Here is a 19410-nt window from a genome sequence, read left to right as displayed (position 1 = left end):
TGGGAAATTTTCGAACCTGGAGTCGTTTATAATAAACTGTTTATTAATGAAAAATCACACGTATACTAAAACCATACTCATTGTGCACTGTTTACTAATAAATAAATAAGAAATCTATACTAATATAATAAACCTGAAGAGTTTGTTTGTCTCTTTGATTAAACGCAATAATCTCAGGAACTACCGATTTGAAAAATCTTTTCAGTGTTAGATAGCCCATTTATAAATTAAAATAAATAAGATATGGAATGACATGCGTTTTCTATCTTCATTTTCAAATTGGTTGTTGGTAAATAATGCACATCGAGTATATTGCTAGAAATGCTTAGTAGAATTATTAATAATTAATAATAAATACTTGTCCACGTTATACTGATCTCCATGATATTAAAAGTAAAATTAATTTAAAAAATCATTACACACACCAATACTAAAAATTACGGACCGCATAACGTAATCGGTAACGGTACTTATAGAGATTTTTATATACCAATTTATTAAAATAAATACAGTAGATTTAATTGTCATTTTCTTGTTTTTTTTTTGTTTATATTTCGGTTAAGTCCATTTGCTTACAGAAAACATAGAAGGTTAAATATAGATCTGTTTCACGATTGTTTCGTCGAATAATATTAGTCAAGCGGCCGTTTTTACTCTGTGGCCGTATCATCCAGACCTCCACTTTTCAGTTTCTCACTCTTATCCGACACGTTCTGTACTCCGATTCATAGTTTCCCCATTTAAACTGAATTTAAATGTTACGTAAAACATATCTTGTGTACTCGGAACGTTCGGTGGAAAGGTCTTGGTGCGACTATAATCTGTCAGGTGGCTTTTTTTGTGTCTAGCTCGATTTGACGGTCGTTGACGTTTGTTTTGTTTGATTTAACATTCCAATGCAAAAGTTGAATTGTGAAATAGCAGTAACACAGTGAAAATGATTTCTTGACAATCAGATTTTACAACGAATTGTTTTTTTGTTTTGTGTACAATGAACCCATGAATTTGTTTGTTGATTTTAATTATGAATTTCCTAAAGCGCGTAAAACCAGTGCTATTTCCTGAAAATTAAATGTTTTAGTCATTTAGGTGGGACTAATACACTCGTAATAGAACTCTTTAAACCGACCGTCTTGCAAAATCCGTTCTTCGCGGACGTCCACTAACTGCAATCCTCTCCGCCAAATTTCATCTTTGCACGTCAAGTGGTTTTTGAGATTTCGTGATGAGTGTCTGATTTATATATTAAGATTACAGACCCAGCACTGATTCTAGACTATAATTATCATATAGTAAATTTGTATGATATTAATTATAGTCAGTAAAACTGTCACAATGTCTTCAATTTCTAAAAGTGACGTCTCTTTGCAGAGGATTCCAAGAATGCAGCGCGGATATTCACTGAACAATCATCGAACCTGCTGGAAAGGCTGGAGGTCTTCGAACGGCAGCTGCATGAGCGCATCGCGAGCCACATCCCGAGAGACCTGGACTCTCTGGAACACCTAGTGCTGCAGCACAAAGACTGGGAAAGTAGTCTTCTTACGTTGTCGACTGACGTAGAAGAAGTGCAGACTACATTCAGAGGTATTAGACTATATTTTTGTAATAAGCACAAGTAATGCTTTTATGATTTGTTTTGTTCTTTATTACTAGCAGACGCCCCGTGGTTTTACCGCGTAGTTTCCGTTGTAATATGGGGACACTCACAAACATAGTGGATTTCTAATAGTAAAAAATTCCAATTCGGCTTTGGAGATTCAGAGATTACCCCATTACAACCTCAAAAACTCTTTAAATTATCGATTTATTATTTATTGAACTACCTATTGAATTTCATGTGATCGTCCTTCACTATGTTAAAAGAATATTACGTTACGAACTAATATAACGTAGTCTGTTGTATTGTAATGTTCGATCAATTTACCGATATATTTCAAGATTTAAAAAAGTGAAATTAATTATGTAAATGTAAAGAATATGTACCAAAAATACGTTCAACTACTTGGTTTTTGCAGAAATATAGGTCAGTATTTGGACACGTATTCCGCATACACGCTCTCCAGTATTGATTCAGGTATAAGTTTGAGTCACTGACCTATATGTTGTTGGCAGGCATCGCGCTCAAGACGCCCGCAATGAAAAAGAATCTCGACAAGGTCATGGGCAAATGGAACGACCTGCAAACCAAGAGTCAACTATTTGTTGAAAGGTAAACAATACATTTATTTAGATTTTTTCTAAAGGAAGGAAAAAGTACAATGAATGCAACCAGAAATATAGCGATATTTCTGGTTGCGCCTCTTTCGTTGCTTTGAAATGACAGAGATAGAACTGGCCGCTACTACTCCGCCGCCATTGTTAGATATTTTGTCTATTTCTCTTCATGAAATATATGGTTAGTCGTATGGTAGGCATACTTTGAAGATAAGCAAATAAATCCTTTGGTTTTTAATCATTATTTATTAATTTTTGTTACAGATTAAAGTTCGTGGAGATTGTAGTAAATAGTATAGAAGAGAACAATCAGACGATATCCGAATTTGAAATCAAACTCGCTCAGTTCAGCGATTTGCCAAACGATGTTGAACTGTTGAAAGATGTAAGTGATAGTTTGTGTTCACTTTGCAAAGGTTTTGGAAATTGTTTGTAGCTCTCTCCTTTGTATAGACCACATAGACTTTAAATATCACATAATTTGCACGCCTCGCACGTAAACGGCAATATACTGTGACTAATATTTGTACAAAAAATACTTACATGTATTATGCAAATAAATATTTTTATTCGCCAGGAGAGAAGCGGTAAAATTTGCGCTATCAATGGATCTCTCTCATCTTGTACGAGAAGCTACACTGATGCCCTTATAAACATCATATTTCTGTTATCTCCTTTAGATTCACGAAGATCTACTCCGAATGCAAGTCGCAGTCAGCAAACAACAAATCCAAGTGGATCAAATGAATGATGACGCGGAAAATTGCCGCAGACTGGTGGAGAGCTCGAGGGCAGCTCTCCCACACTCCTCACTGCCGAGATCTGGCAAACACATCGACCTCGAACGATTGGACAAAGAGGTCACACAGCTGAACAACAGATGGAACAACGTGTGCGGTCAGCTAGCTGAAAGGTAAAGGTTTTATAATAAACTCCATTCTGTTGAATTGCATTTTCTGAAGTATTAGTGTGTGTGACACTTGGCATATTTTTAAGGATCATTTATTTGCGCTTTATTACCGTAATATGATTGGGATAAAAAGCAGAATATGTGCTACTATTCCAGACTATAATTTCATTTCTGACATTTATCCAGACCTTTTGAGGCGTTCTTTGGATATGGCGAAAGAGATGCGGCTATTTAGACTAATTTATCTTAACTAAACTAACATTATTTTTTATACGATTATATGTTTTTGATAATCCCAGACTACGCAGTTGCGAAGCAGCCTACCAACTGCTACGTAACTACAACGCAGGATTGGAAAAAGAGGCGGAATGGATCGACGACGCGTACAGCAAATTGCAGTCGCAACCGCCGATCGAAATCAGGCCCAAAGAACAGTTGGAGCCGACCAGGGTATGTTCTCAATCTCACTTAAGTTCCAATTATATTAAAATATTCATACAATAAACTTTACCAGGGTTTGCAGTATCTGAAAACGTTAAAGAAAACATTTATTGGCTTTTCACATCTTTGATTATACTTCATGAATTTGGATTGCTGGTTGACTTTATGATATTTTAAATATCGAAGTGACGTGAACAGTTCTCAGCTTTTTTTTAATCATTCTAAGTATTCGTTCACTCGGAACCATTTGCAGATTCAACTGACAACTGCTGTGGAAAGAACACCCAGAATTGAAAAAGTTAATGTAGACGGTGGAAGATTTATTCGAGAGGCAAAGGTAAGTCTCGTACCACACATCAAGGAACTGTTCTTTAGTATTCTGTGGTACACCTAGATAGAATATCGTAGGTCGATGTAATGATTCATCGAATTTAACATCGAACGTGTCTTGTGTCTAGTTTTATAACCTTCAATATAAAACTGTGATGACCTTGGCATGTGTGATATAACTTACAAATTTAGGTCAAAATATATGCAAGGTAATTGATCTAAGCTCTATACCTGTTATGTTTAATGCGTCAATTGCTGGCATTAATTGACAGGTTAACGATGAAATGCATATTAGTTAGTAATTCAAAATGTAAATTGAAATACATAGTACAAGTGGATCAAGTAATCGCATTATCGATTAAGTTACCAGGCTATATGCTATAATTTCTGAGTGATTGTGAAAGGTTTTTGTTTAAGTTGAAATGGAACTTTGTCCAGCGTCTTTCCATCTATTTCCTCGTCTTGATGTCGCCTTTGGGTCTCTTGGTCTTTTTGTATGTTCTCGTTTGGTGTTTTGACAATTCCGTCTTTTCATTTCACTTGCATGAGGCTTTCGCACACTGCAAAAATAATGCTTTCTAGTTTTACAAAGGCTTCATAAAAAATAACTTTTTTTTAAAATTTGGCATGTGGCTGTGCTTGCTATTTAATTTTACTAATAAACTTCTTTGAATGCGGGATGTTTGTGAGATCGAATACCTACATGTTCAACAGCAATATATGACTGCTACTTACATTTCGCAATGTCACTAAAGCAAAATATTGCTACTAGAAATGCTGATAAGCCACGATTGTAGCGAATTTAAAATTCAAATAAACTTTTTGTTCGCCACAGCGCAATCATACAACTCTGTGCTGTTTTGTGTGTTTTAATATTAAAGTCAATGTTCTCGTGCTTTGCATGTAATGTTTGTCTGTCATAAATGTCCATGTATACCGTCATTTTATACTCGTAAACAATACAGAAAAAAGAATAACGACTTCTTCCACTTGCTCGAAAAAAAGTTCATTATTAAAAAAAAAATGATCCAAACGGATAGTAATAATACAAATTTATAAATACCAAATTTCTTAATAATTTAGAAGGGTACATTATATTTATTATTTTACTTGTCAGCTGAAAACTGAGAAACGAATTCACTACTTCTATTCTCCATCAAAAGTTATTTTAAAATAAAATAACAAATAATATGTAGATGATTTCATATTGTTTATGATTTAAAAGGAAAGTCCAGATGTAATTTCGACTAAAATAACAATTATATAGGTACCCTCTCGTTAAATTCACCTTGGTATATTGTTTTCTACTTTACTTTATTACTATTGTAAATTCCGTTGAATTAGACGAACTATAAAATCTATGCTAAGAAAGGAAAAGCTAAAAAAATATATAAAAATTATACTCAATTTTGCTTTGGGTTTCTTAAAAATGCACGATGGGTGTTTTAAAGTGTACGCACGCTGGGTGTTGCACGCTTAAAAACCTGAAGACAGAACCTGTAGATTATTTTCCAGCATGACAATCCTGGAACACCTAGCTGGACAATAAATGTAATAGCTCAGTAAATAAAATATTGGCCATTGTTTTCCAAAAAGGGTACGAATGTGCTCAGAATGTTTGCTGTGTAAATGTTTGACGTCTGGATGTACTTATATTTGCAATTGTCGCCTATTTCGTATGTAAAAGTCAATAGTCTTAAATGGATACTTTATTACCGACGCAAGAAAGGATGTGTGCCAGAATATTTTAAAATAAGTTTTAATTACAACGCTTCATTTTAACCAACGGCAATTTGTCCTTAAAACTCAACCCTAAAGCAATGATATATTTAAATAATTTTGTCAGGTTCTATTTTATGATGGTAGTTTAATAGCATAGGAAAATTTTAAGGGCAGGTCGTCCAAACTAACCTGTTTAACTTAACGCGCTTCACCCCCTAACTCTAACTAGATACACACGTCGAGATGCCAGCGATACGTTGAATGGCTGTGCGAGGAAATCCACCCATCCCTCGACACGAGGCAGCTGAAACGACAAGCGGACATGGAACTGGCAGAGCGTCTGCGGAACCGAGGCTGCATGGATATAGTTCCTGGCGAACAGATACCTTCTGGCGCTGAAGCTGTGGCTCGAGAACTCGACGAGCTCAACGCCAAACACCAAAGACTGTTGGACATGTTGTATGAGAGATTGCGAAGGATAGCGGCCGCCAATCCAGGAGATATTGTCACATTGGTGAGTCTCTATTTGATTATTTCTTTGTATCGTTGTCAGTTTCTTAAAAGATGCTTTACTGTGTTCGAATTATATTATTTAAATTTTGTGGTATTGTTATGTTAATGACCTTTTAATTATGGAAAAATTTAAATTTAAATTTTTTGCGTCTCAAAGAAGCTGACACGAATTTAATATTTGTGTTTATATTAAAAACTGTAAATACTTTTCGCGCGCCCGATAATATTTTGTTGGAATCAAATAAGAGTTTGGAGAGGCATTGCCTGCAACTTACATGGTACCTTATTATAGACCGTTGTTGACATAAAGTTAGTATTATTTTTGAATATTCTTATTAAATGGATATTATACCTTATTTGAGGCCATAAAGTTAGCATTATTTTTGAATATTTTAGATATTTTATGAGGGAATCTTTGACGATTTCTATCTTTGCGCGTACCTGCTCTTGTATATTTATACGTAAATGTCTAACGATCTTTCAATTCGTTGTCGTATTTTATTAGCTTGCCTGTTCTAACACAGTGTGTCAAGAACAAGACGTTTTATTTCAGTACAAATACACCTGCCATAACTTTTTATTACAAATTTAATCCTTACCATCAACATAATACGACACGTCCTCGGCGGAGCGTGTCGAGTTAGCATGCGCGAACGTTTCACTTAATTCACGGCAAATGATGTCACGATTATGTCATTTTATCAACTTGGACCTCGAAGGAGGCCAGCCACTATTTTACCAGAGCGTCGGTTTTGAATAACAAATTAGATAAGGATTCTTATTTATTGAAAGAGTTTACCGTAGATTTTAACACGATAGGAAGAAGTAAATAGGTACTACGAGTATGAATATGTAAATTATATTGACGATCAGTCTCTTGTGCTATGACATTGTACTGTATCTTATGATACATGTTCTGTGGTATCATCCATATATGAGGTCCTCGCAAATGGGTACATAATACATACTGACATTTACCAGTAAATAAATTCAAGAAAAGTCTTAGAAATGCATTAATAATATACCTACACTAATTCTTAATATGTGGTAGGGGGCTAAAAGAATAACTGCAATTTCCCAAAAGTGGATGTTTTTAGTTAGTGTTTTGTTTTGTTATGGTACGGAAAATATATATTTTTTTCAAGTCTGGTAAAGTAACGAAGACGTGGCGCTCGAAGTTGCCTAATAGCGTGTTCTAAGTAGTGTTTCCAAATAGAATCCGCAATTTAGATTTACGATAGAATTACTTAACGACTAAGAACCAGCTTAAGGTATACCAAAAGTGGCACAAGCAATTTAGGTGACTCTCAAACGTATACGCTGTGATCCAATCCTATAACCGTATAAGGTAGAACAACACCCACTCTCTACTCCATACAGACGACGTGGGTCGATAATAAATGTTATACTGCGGATCGCGTAATTGACTTCATAACGAATATAAAGGTTATAGTGTTCTACGACGTCCAAATGCATTTGTTATTGTCTTTAACTTAAAAATACTTGACCTATTACTGGTAGGTAATGCTTAGCAATTACTTAAAAGCATAATGCGTATTAAATTGGTTGACAGATATGTTACAAACTAGTTATTAGTGAACTCTTTTTTAGTGTCTGCCTTCCGAACCGGTGGTAGTCACTAGCAAAGTGGCATAAAAACAGTCGAAGAACTTTTCAGCCTAACCATGACCAAGGAAAAGTTTAGAAAGCTGAACGCCGACCTTCAGGAATGGATATGCACTCTAAGAAGAAGATCTTTATAAATATTTTTTGATAATCATAACAACAAAATAGTTTTCAATTCATTGTATTAAACCGGTACGTAGTATAGAAGGTTTGAGATATTTCTCTGTACCTAACAAGGATAGGTACTTAAAATACTATAACACATTACACTTATCTTTCAGAAATACCTACTTACGCTGCATCTTATCGTCCACAATAATCATTAAGCATTTCTCTTTGTAGAGTTTATTTAATCCCATAACGATTATGTGTATCATAATTGAATCGGTAAATTGGATCGGACTTTTAAGTGCATCCCATTCAGTGCCAGACGTTTCTGTTCCATATCTATGTATTAGTAACTCTTGAAGGGATCAATTGATGGACAGACTTGACAGGAAAAGCAATGACCATATTACTAATACCAGAGTAAAGATATTTACTGTGCTAATACTTTGGTGAAATTTAAAAAAGTTTTAAATTTCCCCCCTGAGTTGAAGAAAGTTATAGACTAGTCAGGGTAGGTAGGTAGTTGCCATTAGTGTATAATGCGAAATCATCACGTCAATCAGGAATCAGTGACTCACGAAGCCGAAAGCGATGTTCATTTTAATTATACGACGATAAGTTAGATGCGATCTCATCTACAATAGAGGCACCTTTTTCACAATACTTATCGTGCTTTACCACGGGGAATATTGTGAAAAAGATGGCATGAAATGCATAATTTTATAATCATTTAATATTAGATTCTTTTTTAATTGAAATATGGTTACAACCGATTGAGCTGCACTCACGAATAGGAATAATCGTATTTGCGAATACCTATAATCACGATGCGGCTTAGCGATTACTGGTACAAACTTACTCGTATTCAAAAGTATTTCGTGTTTCTAATATTCCATGATTTGATAGAAGAAAATATTTTAATATCCGTAATTCTGAAAATAAACGCAAAAACAGAAAACTGATGGTATCTTACGGTAACGGTTTCCACCAAAATTCTGCTATAATAAATATAAAATGCTTTTAAAACACTCAAAAAGCGAATATAGAAGTTTTCGCTGTTTGTGCGTTTTAAAAGCATTTTATATTTATTATAGCAGAATTTTGGTGGAAACCGTTTTTTTTAGGGAGATCATTTTCCTTATTTACGATTTCAATTCTAAAAGTCGATCTTGCTCAAAAACTGCATAAAAAACTCTCCAATAAATCAAGATTTTTCATAAAATATTTACCAATATAATACCCATTAAATATGTACATACTATTTATGTACGTTTAGTAGTCAACCATTTAAAATTTAAATTAATATTCTCTCTACAGAATAAACAACGTAGGTAGGTATGCCTTGATGATCTCATAGCGTCCGTTAATAAACCGATATTTTATATTACTTACTTCGTAATACGTGAGAAAGATAAAAACGTGTTTAATTTGTAAAATTTATTTAGGTATTTATTTATTTACTTTTTTGTTTATACGCTATTTTATCAAAAAACAAAATAAGTACCTAAGCAGGTGTACATAAATAATTAATTATTATTTAAAAAGTAGTAGATAGATTTATCGTTTAGTAACGATCTCTTCAAGCCAATCTCGGGCTTACGAATGTACAAAAATAAAAAAAGGTTTGATTAAACAGTACATAATTATACTCGTACATCTCTATATTATTGAATGCAATATTTCCCACATAAAAGTAATATATTTTTAATTTAATCCGTCTATATATCTCAGAAATTACTGAATAGTTTAAGAATTTGCTTTAAAATTAATAATATTTGCTTTGTTTTACTTAGTTCTGTTAAAGTTTAACACATACGAACGAAGCAGCAAGTAAGTAGGTACATAATATTGTCAATTTGTCACACGTCTGTAGTAAGTCGCCAGTAATTACGTTTAAGAGGAAATTAAAGTGTTATTGCCATGTTTTGTATGTGCCAGTGATGACATATAGTAGCACTGTAGTGATTACTGTTTATGGTGGCATGTTTCACTGAGTGGCTTGTACTCGTAATTGCGCGTGCATTGTAATAATTACCATCAATTGTAATTCCAGATAATTATCATTGTAATTAATATTCTTGCACTTTTTTTGGTAAAAGATTTTATATAACAGTTGCAAGTCGCCTGCAAATTATAGACAAACGATGAACTATCGAATAACGATTGCAAATAGTTGTCCATACAAATCTTATAAAAAGTACGTTTGAGATATTGTAGGGGGTCATCTCTGGATCTACTACTACCGATTTTGAAAAATCTTTTACCACTATAGCCATAGGCTGTATTTTATCGCCATATGCCCACATGAATAGGAACTACGCGGGTGAAACCGCGGGGCGTCTGCTAGTAGTAAATATATCACCATTAACCCATATTCGGCTAACTATTGAGCACAGAATGAGAGAGGTTAGGCCAATAGTGCATCACGCTGGCCCAATGTGGATTGGCAGACTTCACACACGCAGAGAATTAAGAAAATTCTCTGGTATGCAGTATTCCTCACTCATTGTATAAACTCGTTACATTCGTAATTATTCGACGGCCGCGTGGCGCAGTGGGTAGTGACCCTGCTTTCTGCATCTACGGCCGTGGGTTCGATTCCCACGACTGGAAAATATTTGTGTGATGAGCATGGGTGTTTTCCAGTGTCTGTGTGTATTTATACATTATATAAGTATTTATATGTAGTATATAATTGTATATTAATATTATAATATCAACTATCTTAGCACCCATAACACAAGCTACTCTGTATGCTTACTTTGGGGCTAGATAGTGATGTGTATTGTTTAAGTATATTTATTAAAAAAAAAAAAAAATATTTGTATAATCCAGACGTGTTATAAATAATTTTAACTTTCTTTTCTTAAATGCTAAAATTTATCAGCAACTTGCAATACACAATAAATATTCGAGATAAGATACATAACTTTATTATACGTATAATAATAATCGTTGCAGTCCATTTATTATCAGCGATAGCCGATTGAGTAGTTTGCGGTTTGCGGCCGCTTTTTCAGTACCGCGCGAACGATACAAGCTGATCGACGCATTCACGTCCGAAGCTGCGTCTGATTTATTCAGCTTTCGAAATCATAACGATTCCGTCGTGAAAACCGATGTAGAGTGTCTGTGAATGATGTGTTAAATGTGTTAAGTGTATTATTGCTTTTGGAGTCAAACGAAATGGTTTATTCTTTTGAAAATGGTTTTTAGTTTTCCAACGTAAACTAGCTTTTACTTCGTTGCGGTCTAATGAAAATTTTTTTACTGTAAAAAAAATACTTTATTGCTTTTTAATATCGAGGACGTCTATTGAAATTTTACGACCCAAAACAATTTTAATTATGCATGAGAGTGGGATCTACGGCCTCCGTGGCGCAGTGGTATGCGCGGTGGATTTACAAGACGGAGGTCCTGGGTTCGACCCCCGGCTGGGCCGATTGAGGTTTTCTTAATTGGTCCAAGTCTGGCTGGTGGGTGGCGACAAAGACGTACCGCCAAGCGATTTAGCGTTCCGGTACGATGTCGTGTAGAAACCGAAAGGAGTGTGGATTTTCATCCTCCTCCTAACAAGTTAACCCGCTTCCATCTTAGATTGCATCATCACTTATCATCAGGTGAGATTGTAATCAAGTGCTAACTTGTAAAGAAAAGAAAAAAATCTTTTTAAACACAAGTAAATCGTTGTCGAATATGAAATTACAACAGGAATTTTTATCGGTCAGTTGTAGTTGTAACTCGTTTCAATGGCAGTGTTATTTTGTTTTTTTTTTATTTTCTCTTTTACGGAAGAAACTAGGTTAGGGTTCTTGTGAAACATTATATTTTATTGTGCTTTATTCAGTACAATAGTTGAGCGTTAAAGATATAAGTTACCTACAGGATCACGTTACGCTCAAATATTGTTTTCAGTTACACTTCTTACATGCAGTCTAGTCATAGCTATATACTAGTAGACTCTCGCAACTATTCGTTAGCGTGAAATTTAGTTTTCATAAATCCTACTGGAGCCATGGACTTTTCCGGGATAAAAACCTAGCCCATATGTTGCTCTATAACCTCCTATATCTACCAGTGAAAGTCTGGTTTAAATCGGTTCAGCCATTTCAGAGATTAGCCTGAACAAACAGAAAGAGAGACATATACACAACATTTTTAAAAATGCTTGATTATATTTCAATATCGTGTAATTAACTATAAGCACTTGAAAAAACACAATTATTTTGTAATAGTAGACAGACATCTCAATTTTATTTATATGTATTGATATTTAAACTTTGTTTTAACGTCTGTTATTATTTAAGTTCATGGTTGATTAGGCGTTACTGCATTTCCAAGGTCACATTTGCAGCTGACATCACTCGATTTTTGTTATATAAATATTCGATTATCTTGTTAGTCAATATTTTGTTAATTTATTATGTAGTAGCAGAAGCCTGCGGTCTTACCAGCGCAGTTCCTGTTCCCGAGGGAATACGGGGATAAAGTAAAGCTATAAATATGTTCTTGATAATGTATAGCTTCCCATTGGTAAAAAGAAATTCAAATCGGTCCAGTAGTTTCAGAACATTTCAATTTAAAATCGGTCCAGTAGTTTCAGAACATTTTAATTTCAAACAGACAAACATATCTTTTATCCTTATGATATTAGACTAGATACAACTCCTTTCTTTATTTTTTTACTTTAGCGAATTGCGCTAAAGAAACTAAACAATCCATACATTTGAATTAGTACATTTTGTGATGAATATTAAATGCCAATGTTCAAATCTTACATCTTTATAATACATATTACTTTGGTTAGACAATATAACAATAATAATAATAGTACAAACAACATTCTGAGATATTTCTAGCCCCATTATTCTGCATTGTGGACACATGAACCTGTCGAGAGTCACCTTGATTAAATCAACGACCCAATATTAAAATCAGGCGTCGCTTTGTTGAACGTTGTGTATGATATTATATAGTTAGTGATCTTCTATACGTATAATCCGATTTAAATTCTTTTTTTTTAAGAATATTTGGTATATATATCTTTTAAAGACTAATATTCCTATGCTCCAATTAGTCGGGAAGTTTGTGTTAATTATTAGTAGTGAATACGTCAATAATTCAGCGGGCAGGGATCGAAGCCGTGACCTCCATGTAGAGCTAATAACAATTATAAAATAAAAATAGCCATTATTCACTGACTAGTTATTACATTATAACTTAATTTAATCCTACTTAATTTTAGTTACGAGGTTACGTAGAACTTATTTCAGTGACTATTGTTTTGTATAAGTATTTCAAATTTGAAGAAATTTTAACCATCACGTTCAGTAGGTACCTATAAATATTTTTAAAGGTACTTCAGCGAGGAGGTCTAAGTAAAGAGAGGTTAGAGAAGTTTAAGGCTTAATTAATAACATTCCACGTTCTGTTCTGAATTCTGATACATTTCTTTCGTTGTATTTACCATTAGCGGACGCCGCGCGGTTTCACCCGCGTGATGCCCGTTCTTGTCGGAATACGGGGATAATATATAGCCTATAGCCTTCCTCGATAAATGGGCTATCTAATACTGAAAGAATTTTTTCAAATCGGACCAGTAATTCCTGAGATTAGCGCGTTCAACCAGACAAACAAACTCTTCAGCTTTATATATTAGTATAGATATAGATAGTATAGATAGGGCTCTGATACAATAATGTTCACCATCACCGGTGTTGAAATATTATCTAAAGTGACATTTGGCAAGTAATCCCTACAGAATGAACCCATCCGATTGCCAGATCGCCTATTTTTACTGACACGTGATATTTGCTGCTGGGAAACACAAAAAGTTCTTCGATTTCAATCATACTGCACAGGAAATAAGGGCTCTCGATTTTGAATCGGGTTTTAATTGCATAGGATGTGAATTTATTTTCATTTGTGAGAATGCGTGTCAATAAAACTTTCACCTCTTCCAAACCTTTTTGTGTTTAAATACTGGTACTACTTTTTAATTAAACATTTGAGTTTGGTATAAACAATGTAATATCTTTTTAAGCTTTATATAACGACTCTAAACAGGGAAATATAATTGTGTATGTTTTTCAAAAACTGTTGTCTCTATTTGAATGAGAGGGGTTAGGCAAATAGTCCACCACGCTGGCCCAATGCTGATTGGCAGACTTCACACACGCAGAGAATTAAAAAAATTCCCAGTTACCTCACGGTGTTTTTCCTTCACCGTTTAAGACACGTGATATTTAGTTTCTTAAAATGCACATAACTGAAAAGTTGAAGGTGCATGCCCAGGACTGGATTTGAACCCACACCCTCCGAAATCGGAGACAGAGGTTTACATTACCTCATTACGATATTAGTATAGATGGTCACACAATATTAACTCGTAATATTACAAGTTAAGAAGAGTGTTATTCACGAAAATCAAGGTCATGTAAAATTTCTGTTGACTACATATGCGGGCTCATTATTTTCCCCGCAACGAGTCAAGGCTCTTGAGGAGACTGAAATAGAATATTGATTGAGTGTTTAAATATGTATTCAGTTAGAAACTTGGGCGATTGAAGTTAAACTATATCATTTTTTACGGTATTTGTTTCGCGAAAATGTATTCCAAAAATGTTAAATTATCGCGCGGCTACTTTTCTAAATTATCAGAGCGTTGCTTCGCAAAAACACTTGGATAAAGTGTTTTGCAATCATGCGTTCATTTTGTAGATCGGAAAATAAATACTTTCCACCCGGAGTGATATCCTCGAAATAGGGTTTTTTACAACGACATCATTTTGTACCTTTTTTATATAAACTAGCTGAACCTTGATTTTAAATATACTAGCTGAATCGCCAGATGTTGTTTTATCTTTTAAATTATTCGTAATTATATTAGGGGTATGAAAAATAGATATTGTCCGATTCTCGGACCTACTTAATATGCTACATATTAAAATTAAATTTTATACATTATATATATAAATAAACTCTTATGGTGTTTTAGAATTTAAATCACCGTGAGTATTTTATTCGTGTGTTTTAGCTGCCGTTTTTGAATTAAGCTAAATAGCATCTCTCTGCAATAGAGTAATACTTGTAAATATAGTTCCATTATCCTTTGATATTTTTCAGATACTGTAAAGTATTTATTCAATGTTATGAACGTTTTTCTTTCTTTCAAGAAATTTTCAGTTTCTTTCAAGCAATCGGGAGTTAAGAGATTTGTATTGTAACACTCTTCTGCGAAATCCACCTCTCCTAGAGCATAGAGAAGGGTTGCGCATGCGCCCTATAATAAGCCATTTAAAATAGTCTGGTGATAATCTTGATGATGATATAAATGAGATGATGATGGTGATATTAAATTGCTGTTGTTTTGTTAAACATAGCTGCAACGTGTTACTAAAATGATAGCAATAAATCTCTACTCTGCCGTAAAGACCGTTGCTCGCCCTAATTCGGTCGTTGACCTCTTTCAGTTTGTCTCGATGATGTTTTTGCTAAGATTCCTCGAGATGTAGGTACAACCGGTGCAAACTAAGGTTTTTATGATGACAATTTAAATATCCATACTATACTATACTATATACTATATAATATTATAAATGCGACAGTAAGTCTGTCTGTCTGTCTCTTACCTTTTCACGGCAAAACGGTTAAACCGATCAAGATGAATTTTGGTATTCTAATAAATGCGACCTTGGAGCAGAACGTAGGCTTCTTTTTGTCCTTAAAATAAAAAGTGAAGGGGTGAAATAGGAGTTGAAAGTATGTATGGAAGGTCCTTCATTGGAAATTTGATTCAAACATTTTTAAAATTCAACCCCTAAAGGGCTTAAAAGTGATGTTGAGTTATTGATTGATATTTATTATTATAAACATAAAGATCTTACTTGACATGCTGTTCATAATTGACAGTTAGGCACAGCAAAAAACTAATTCGCCATCGTGAATACTTAGTACATGTTAAGTTTACTTTTGAGTTTAATCTAGTGTTTAGCTTACTTTAGCTAATGTACATTCTGAGTCATCAGCTTTATATTTAGCTGTTACGCTTAATACGGATTAGTGTATATTGAATATTTCTAAATATTTTTCCTTAAACATGTCACATCTGTGGATCGTATCGCATAGAATACCTACTTGGGAATTATTGCTAAATTTCTTACAGTCTTTTCTAACTGTCGCGAGAATATACCTTTCATATATATGGATATTTGTATGTACTTATACAGGATCTCTACACTTTCCTTAGTTGATATTTCTATATGTTATGGCATTTAAAAGTAAATATAGTCCAATATTTATGAGTACCTATTACATTTGAAAACAGGAAATAACATGGATTTCTTGTGATAAAATAAATCGGTTCAGTAGATCCATAGATTTCCCCTACATTACCACAACCTACCCTACTTTACCTCTTCATAATATTCATCATTAACATAGTATCAGCCGATGGACGTCCACTGCAGGACATAGACCTTTTGTAGTGACTTCACGATTCTGAGCCGCCTGATCCCTGCGACTCGCTTCGTCAGTCCACCTGGTCGACCACCACTGCGCTTTCTAGTGCGTGGTCGCCATTCCAGCACATTTGGGACCCCAATGCTCTATAAAATTAGTATAGATGATTTATAAAACTCAATTCATATTCGTGTCAGACTTGCTTGACTTTGCACATAGACCTGGCCTGCATACGAGTAGGTACATTTAACAATGCTCTTGCATCATTAGTTAATAGACGACACTTGTCATGAGAACCTAAACTGAAATCAACAGCGTGCAGGACGACAGGAGTTCGTCCGAACAATGAATACCTACTTCCGCAACTGAGTCATTGCCAAGTTCCAGAGCTTATTAACTATAGATAGAATGTGGCCATTTTTTATTAGTTCCGTCATCATTATTAGTTGCGGACAAATTATATTTTACCAACGGACGTCCTAGACAAATCCTAAGGGAACCATGTATTTTTCTAGAATTAAAATTAGCCTATGTGTTAATCTAGAGTATTAACTATCTTCTTTTTAAATTTCAGCCAAATCGGTTCAGTAATTGCGGCGTTAAAGAGTAACAAACATCCATACAAATTTTCGCGTTTACAGTATTAGTAGGATAGTAGGATGATGTTTTTATTTATTATTCTAATAGTGAATGGTACAAGCAATCATATTTCACTCTTTGTATGAGCTTTTTATAGTAGGTAAATTGGTACTGCAATGCAATGTCGTCAGGGTGTTTGAATGAACGAAGAACCCGAGGGCTAAAATAACGTGGGGGAATGAACTATTTATTCTCTAAAGACGTTTCATGCGAAACTCAACCCCTGGGATTTTCAGCCTTATGGGGAATCTGTAAGAGTACCTATAACACAAAACCTTACTGGTCACTTTCGGTAGGAATAGGCCTCCAATGCGTTGTCCTAGAAAATCATCTTAAGAGTCGTCTTAGAAATATTCTTTAACTTGACGATATGCTTTTAACGGGAATACAGCATTGCTGTTCGGCGGTTGTACTTTCCCGGACTAACTCTATTATTAAAATACTTACTGAAATAGGTACCCTAAGTCTTAACAGTTTGAAGGCCAATGGTCCCAAAATAAATTTGCTTCTATCGGATTTTACTCTAATGTAGTACAACTGGTGCTTTTAGTTTGTTCTATTTTGTTGTATTACTTATAAATTGTACCCCAGTAGAGCACCGCACAGGCGCATAGTGATGCGCGCGCAACACCGAGTATCGAGCCCTTTCTTTCCTAACCTCAAAACATCCCTCGAACAGCTGTTAGCCGAATTCGCTACATCACGTAACGCCAATGGAATAATCATCACAACAATCGCTCGCCGCGGCTAGACGCGTCGGATGCCATTACGAAATGATTTAAATTTAGAATCAGCGTTATTATTTTTCGGTTTACGGTTTTTCATTCAGTTTCCGACTGACACGTTGCGCGTTAACTCGCGCCGTCCCGGTGTTTCCAATTTTTACATATAACAGTGTATTAGCGGAAATATAACTACAAATACATTTAATATTTAATTAATAATAAATTAAAGCGTTTTTTAAATGATAGGTTTATGTTTTGTGTTAACAAAGTGATCGATGAATGTTTTAGAATTAAAAATTAAGTTCAGTGTTCGTGTTAGTCATGAAACTTTTACGTGAACAGTTTAAATGACTTTATAGTGTTGTGAACTTTTGGTTACAATGGAGGAGTACGAGTATGACTTCGGTTATGAGTGCCGGGTTGGTATTTTGTGTAATCCTTACTGATAGTAATTTATTTAAGTCTTATAATTAAAATGAACAAATAAATCACATACTTAGCCCTCGCACGAAAGTTTTTTTTTTTACAAACGTTAAAAAAGCGTTCAAATATAGTATGAAGTTAAATGAAGGTCTATTTCTAACGCCCAAAATTGAAAATACAACACTGCTCGAAAAAAAGCGTCGTGTTTTAAAAACGCTGTCGTGTGAACATATACTCGGGAATGCATTAGTTGTATTTGAACGCTTTTTTAACGTTCGTTAAAAAAACTTCCATGCGAATGACGGCTTAGAAGACATAAACAAAACACTAGGCAATTTAATTTAATTTAGTGACATCACTGACTCACTTAGGTGTTACAGGATCGTTAATTGATCTTGTAAAAATTTTCTTTTAGTTTCTAATTTTAATTAATTAGCCAATTATCTACACAGAACAAGTTGTTATAATCACAGCCCATTAAAGAAATCAGCAAAAGTTAGGTAATTTTATTTACTATCGTGTAATCGTTTGTTTATTTATAATGTAATTGAAAATCAAATTGGTAATTATTTTTAGAGTATAAAAAACGCTGGTATTTAAAAAAATACTTTCAATATTATAGTTAGAAATATTGTTACATAGCCTCAATGTTAATTACATTCGTCGTTTTCATTCGGCCACTTAATAAAAATCTACATACCTTCCTACAGTATAAGTGAATCTGCAATAAACCGTTTTGGGTTCTATGGTGACCTCATTGGCCGAAGCGATGCCTTATTCTTACCAATCATATGATGTAAAAGAGTCTTTCGATAAGAAAAATGTTGTGCATAAATGATATTACGATCAAGTAAAATATTCACGATATAAAATAGATATTTCAATTCATGTTCTTGAAAAAATCGAGAAAGGCAGTGTATTTGTACTATTTATGCTTATAAATATATACTTATACTATTTATTATTATAAAGTACAAACCATTGCGTAGGCATTAGGACATTAATTTGTACAGAAGCTACAATTGCTGTAGCCTTACTTAATTAACTAATTATCGCGATATTTTCGATTATATTTAAAAATAAATGTACTTGAAACATTGAAATGATCATAGTAATTAATTAAATAATATTTTATTTGTTACTTATGTCTAGACAATAACAACATGTATTGTACATCGCTATAGAAATATATTTGGCTGGTGGGAGGCTTCGGCCGTGGCTAGTTACCACCCCGGCAAAGATGTACCGCCAAGCTATTTAGCGTTCCGGTACGATGTCGTGTAGAAACCGATAGGG

General features: G+C 34.2%; 1 protein-coding gene across 34 annotated transcripts in view; it reads left to right on the top strand.

Annotated features, from left to right (window-relative positions):
* Positions 1-19410, top strand: part of LOC112045305 (microtubule-actin cross-linking factor 1) — a 301412-nt gene that overhangs the window by 200941 nt on the left and 81061 nt on the right. For 29 of the 34 annotated variants that reach the window (XM_052884590.1, XM_052884658.1, XM_052884572.1 and 26 more), the window contains 7 exons: positions 1372-1587; positions 2116-2212; positions 2482-2602; positions 2898-3130; positions 3427-3577; positions 3822-3905; positions 5850-6134. In XM_052884590.1, the coding sequence (XP_052740550.1) occupies positions 1372-1587; positions 2116-2212; positions 2482-2602; positions 2898-3130; positions 3427-3577; positions 3822-3905; positions 5850-6134 (1187 nt within the window). Of the gene's footprint in view, positions 1-1371; positions 1588-2115; positions 2213-2481; positions 2603-2897; positions 3131-3426; positions 3578-3821; positions 3906-5849; positions 6135-17937; positions 18111-19410 lie in introns of those variants that run through there. The other 5 variants (XM_052884654.1, XM_052884642.1, XM_052884637.1 and 2 more) reach the window with 3 other exon arrangements.

The sequence above is a fragment of the Bicyclus anynana genome, chromosome 2, assembly GCF_947172395.1.
Source record: "Bicyclus anynana chromosome 2, ilBicAnyn1.1, whole genome shotgun sequence".
In the NCBI taxonomy this organism is placed as follows: domain Eukaryota; kingdom Metazoa; phylum Arthropoda; class Insecta; order Lepidoptera; family Nymphalidae; genus Bicyclus; species Bicyclus anynana.
The sequence above is the reverse complement of the archived record's forward strand: the minus strand, read 5'-3'. Positions and strand labels throughout refer to the sequence as shown.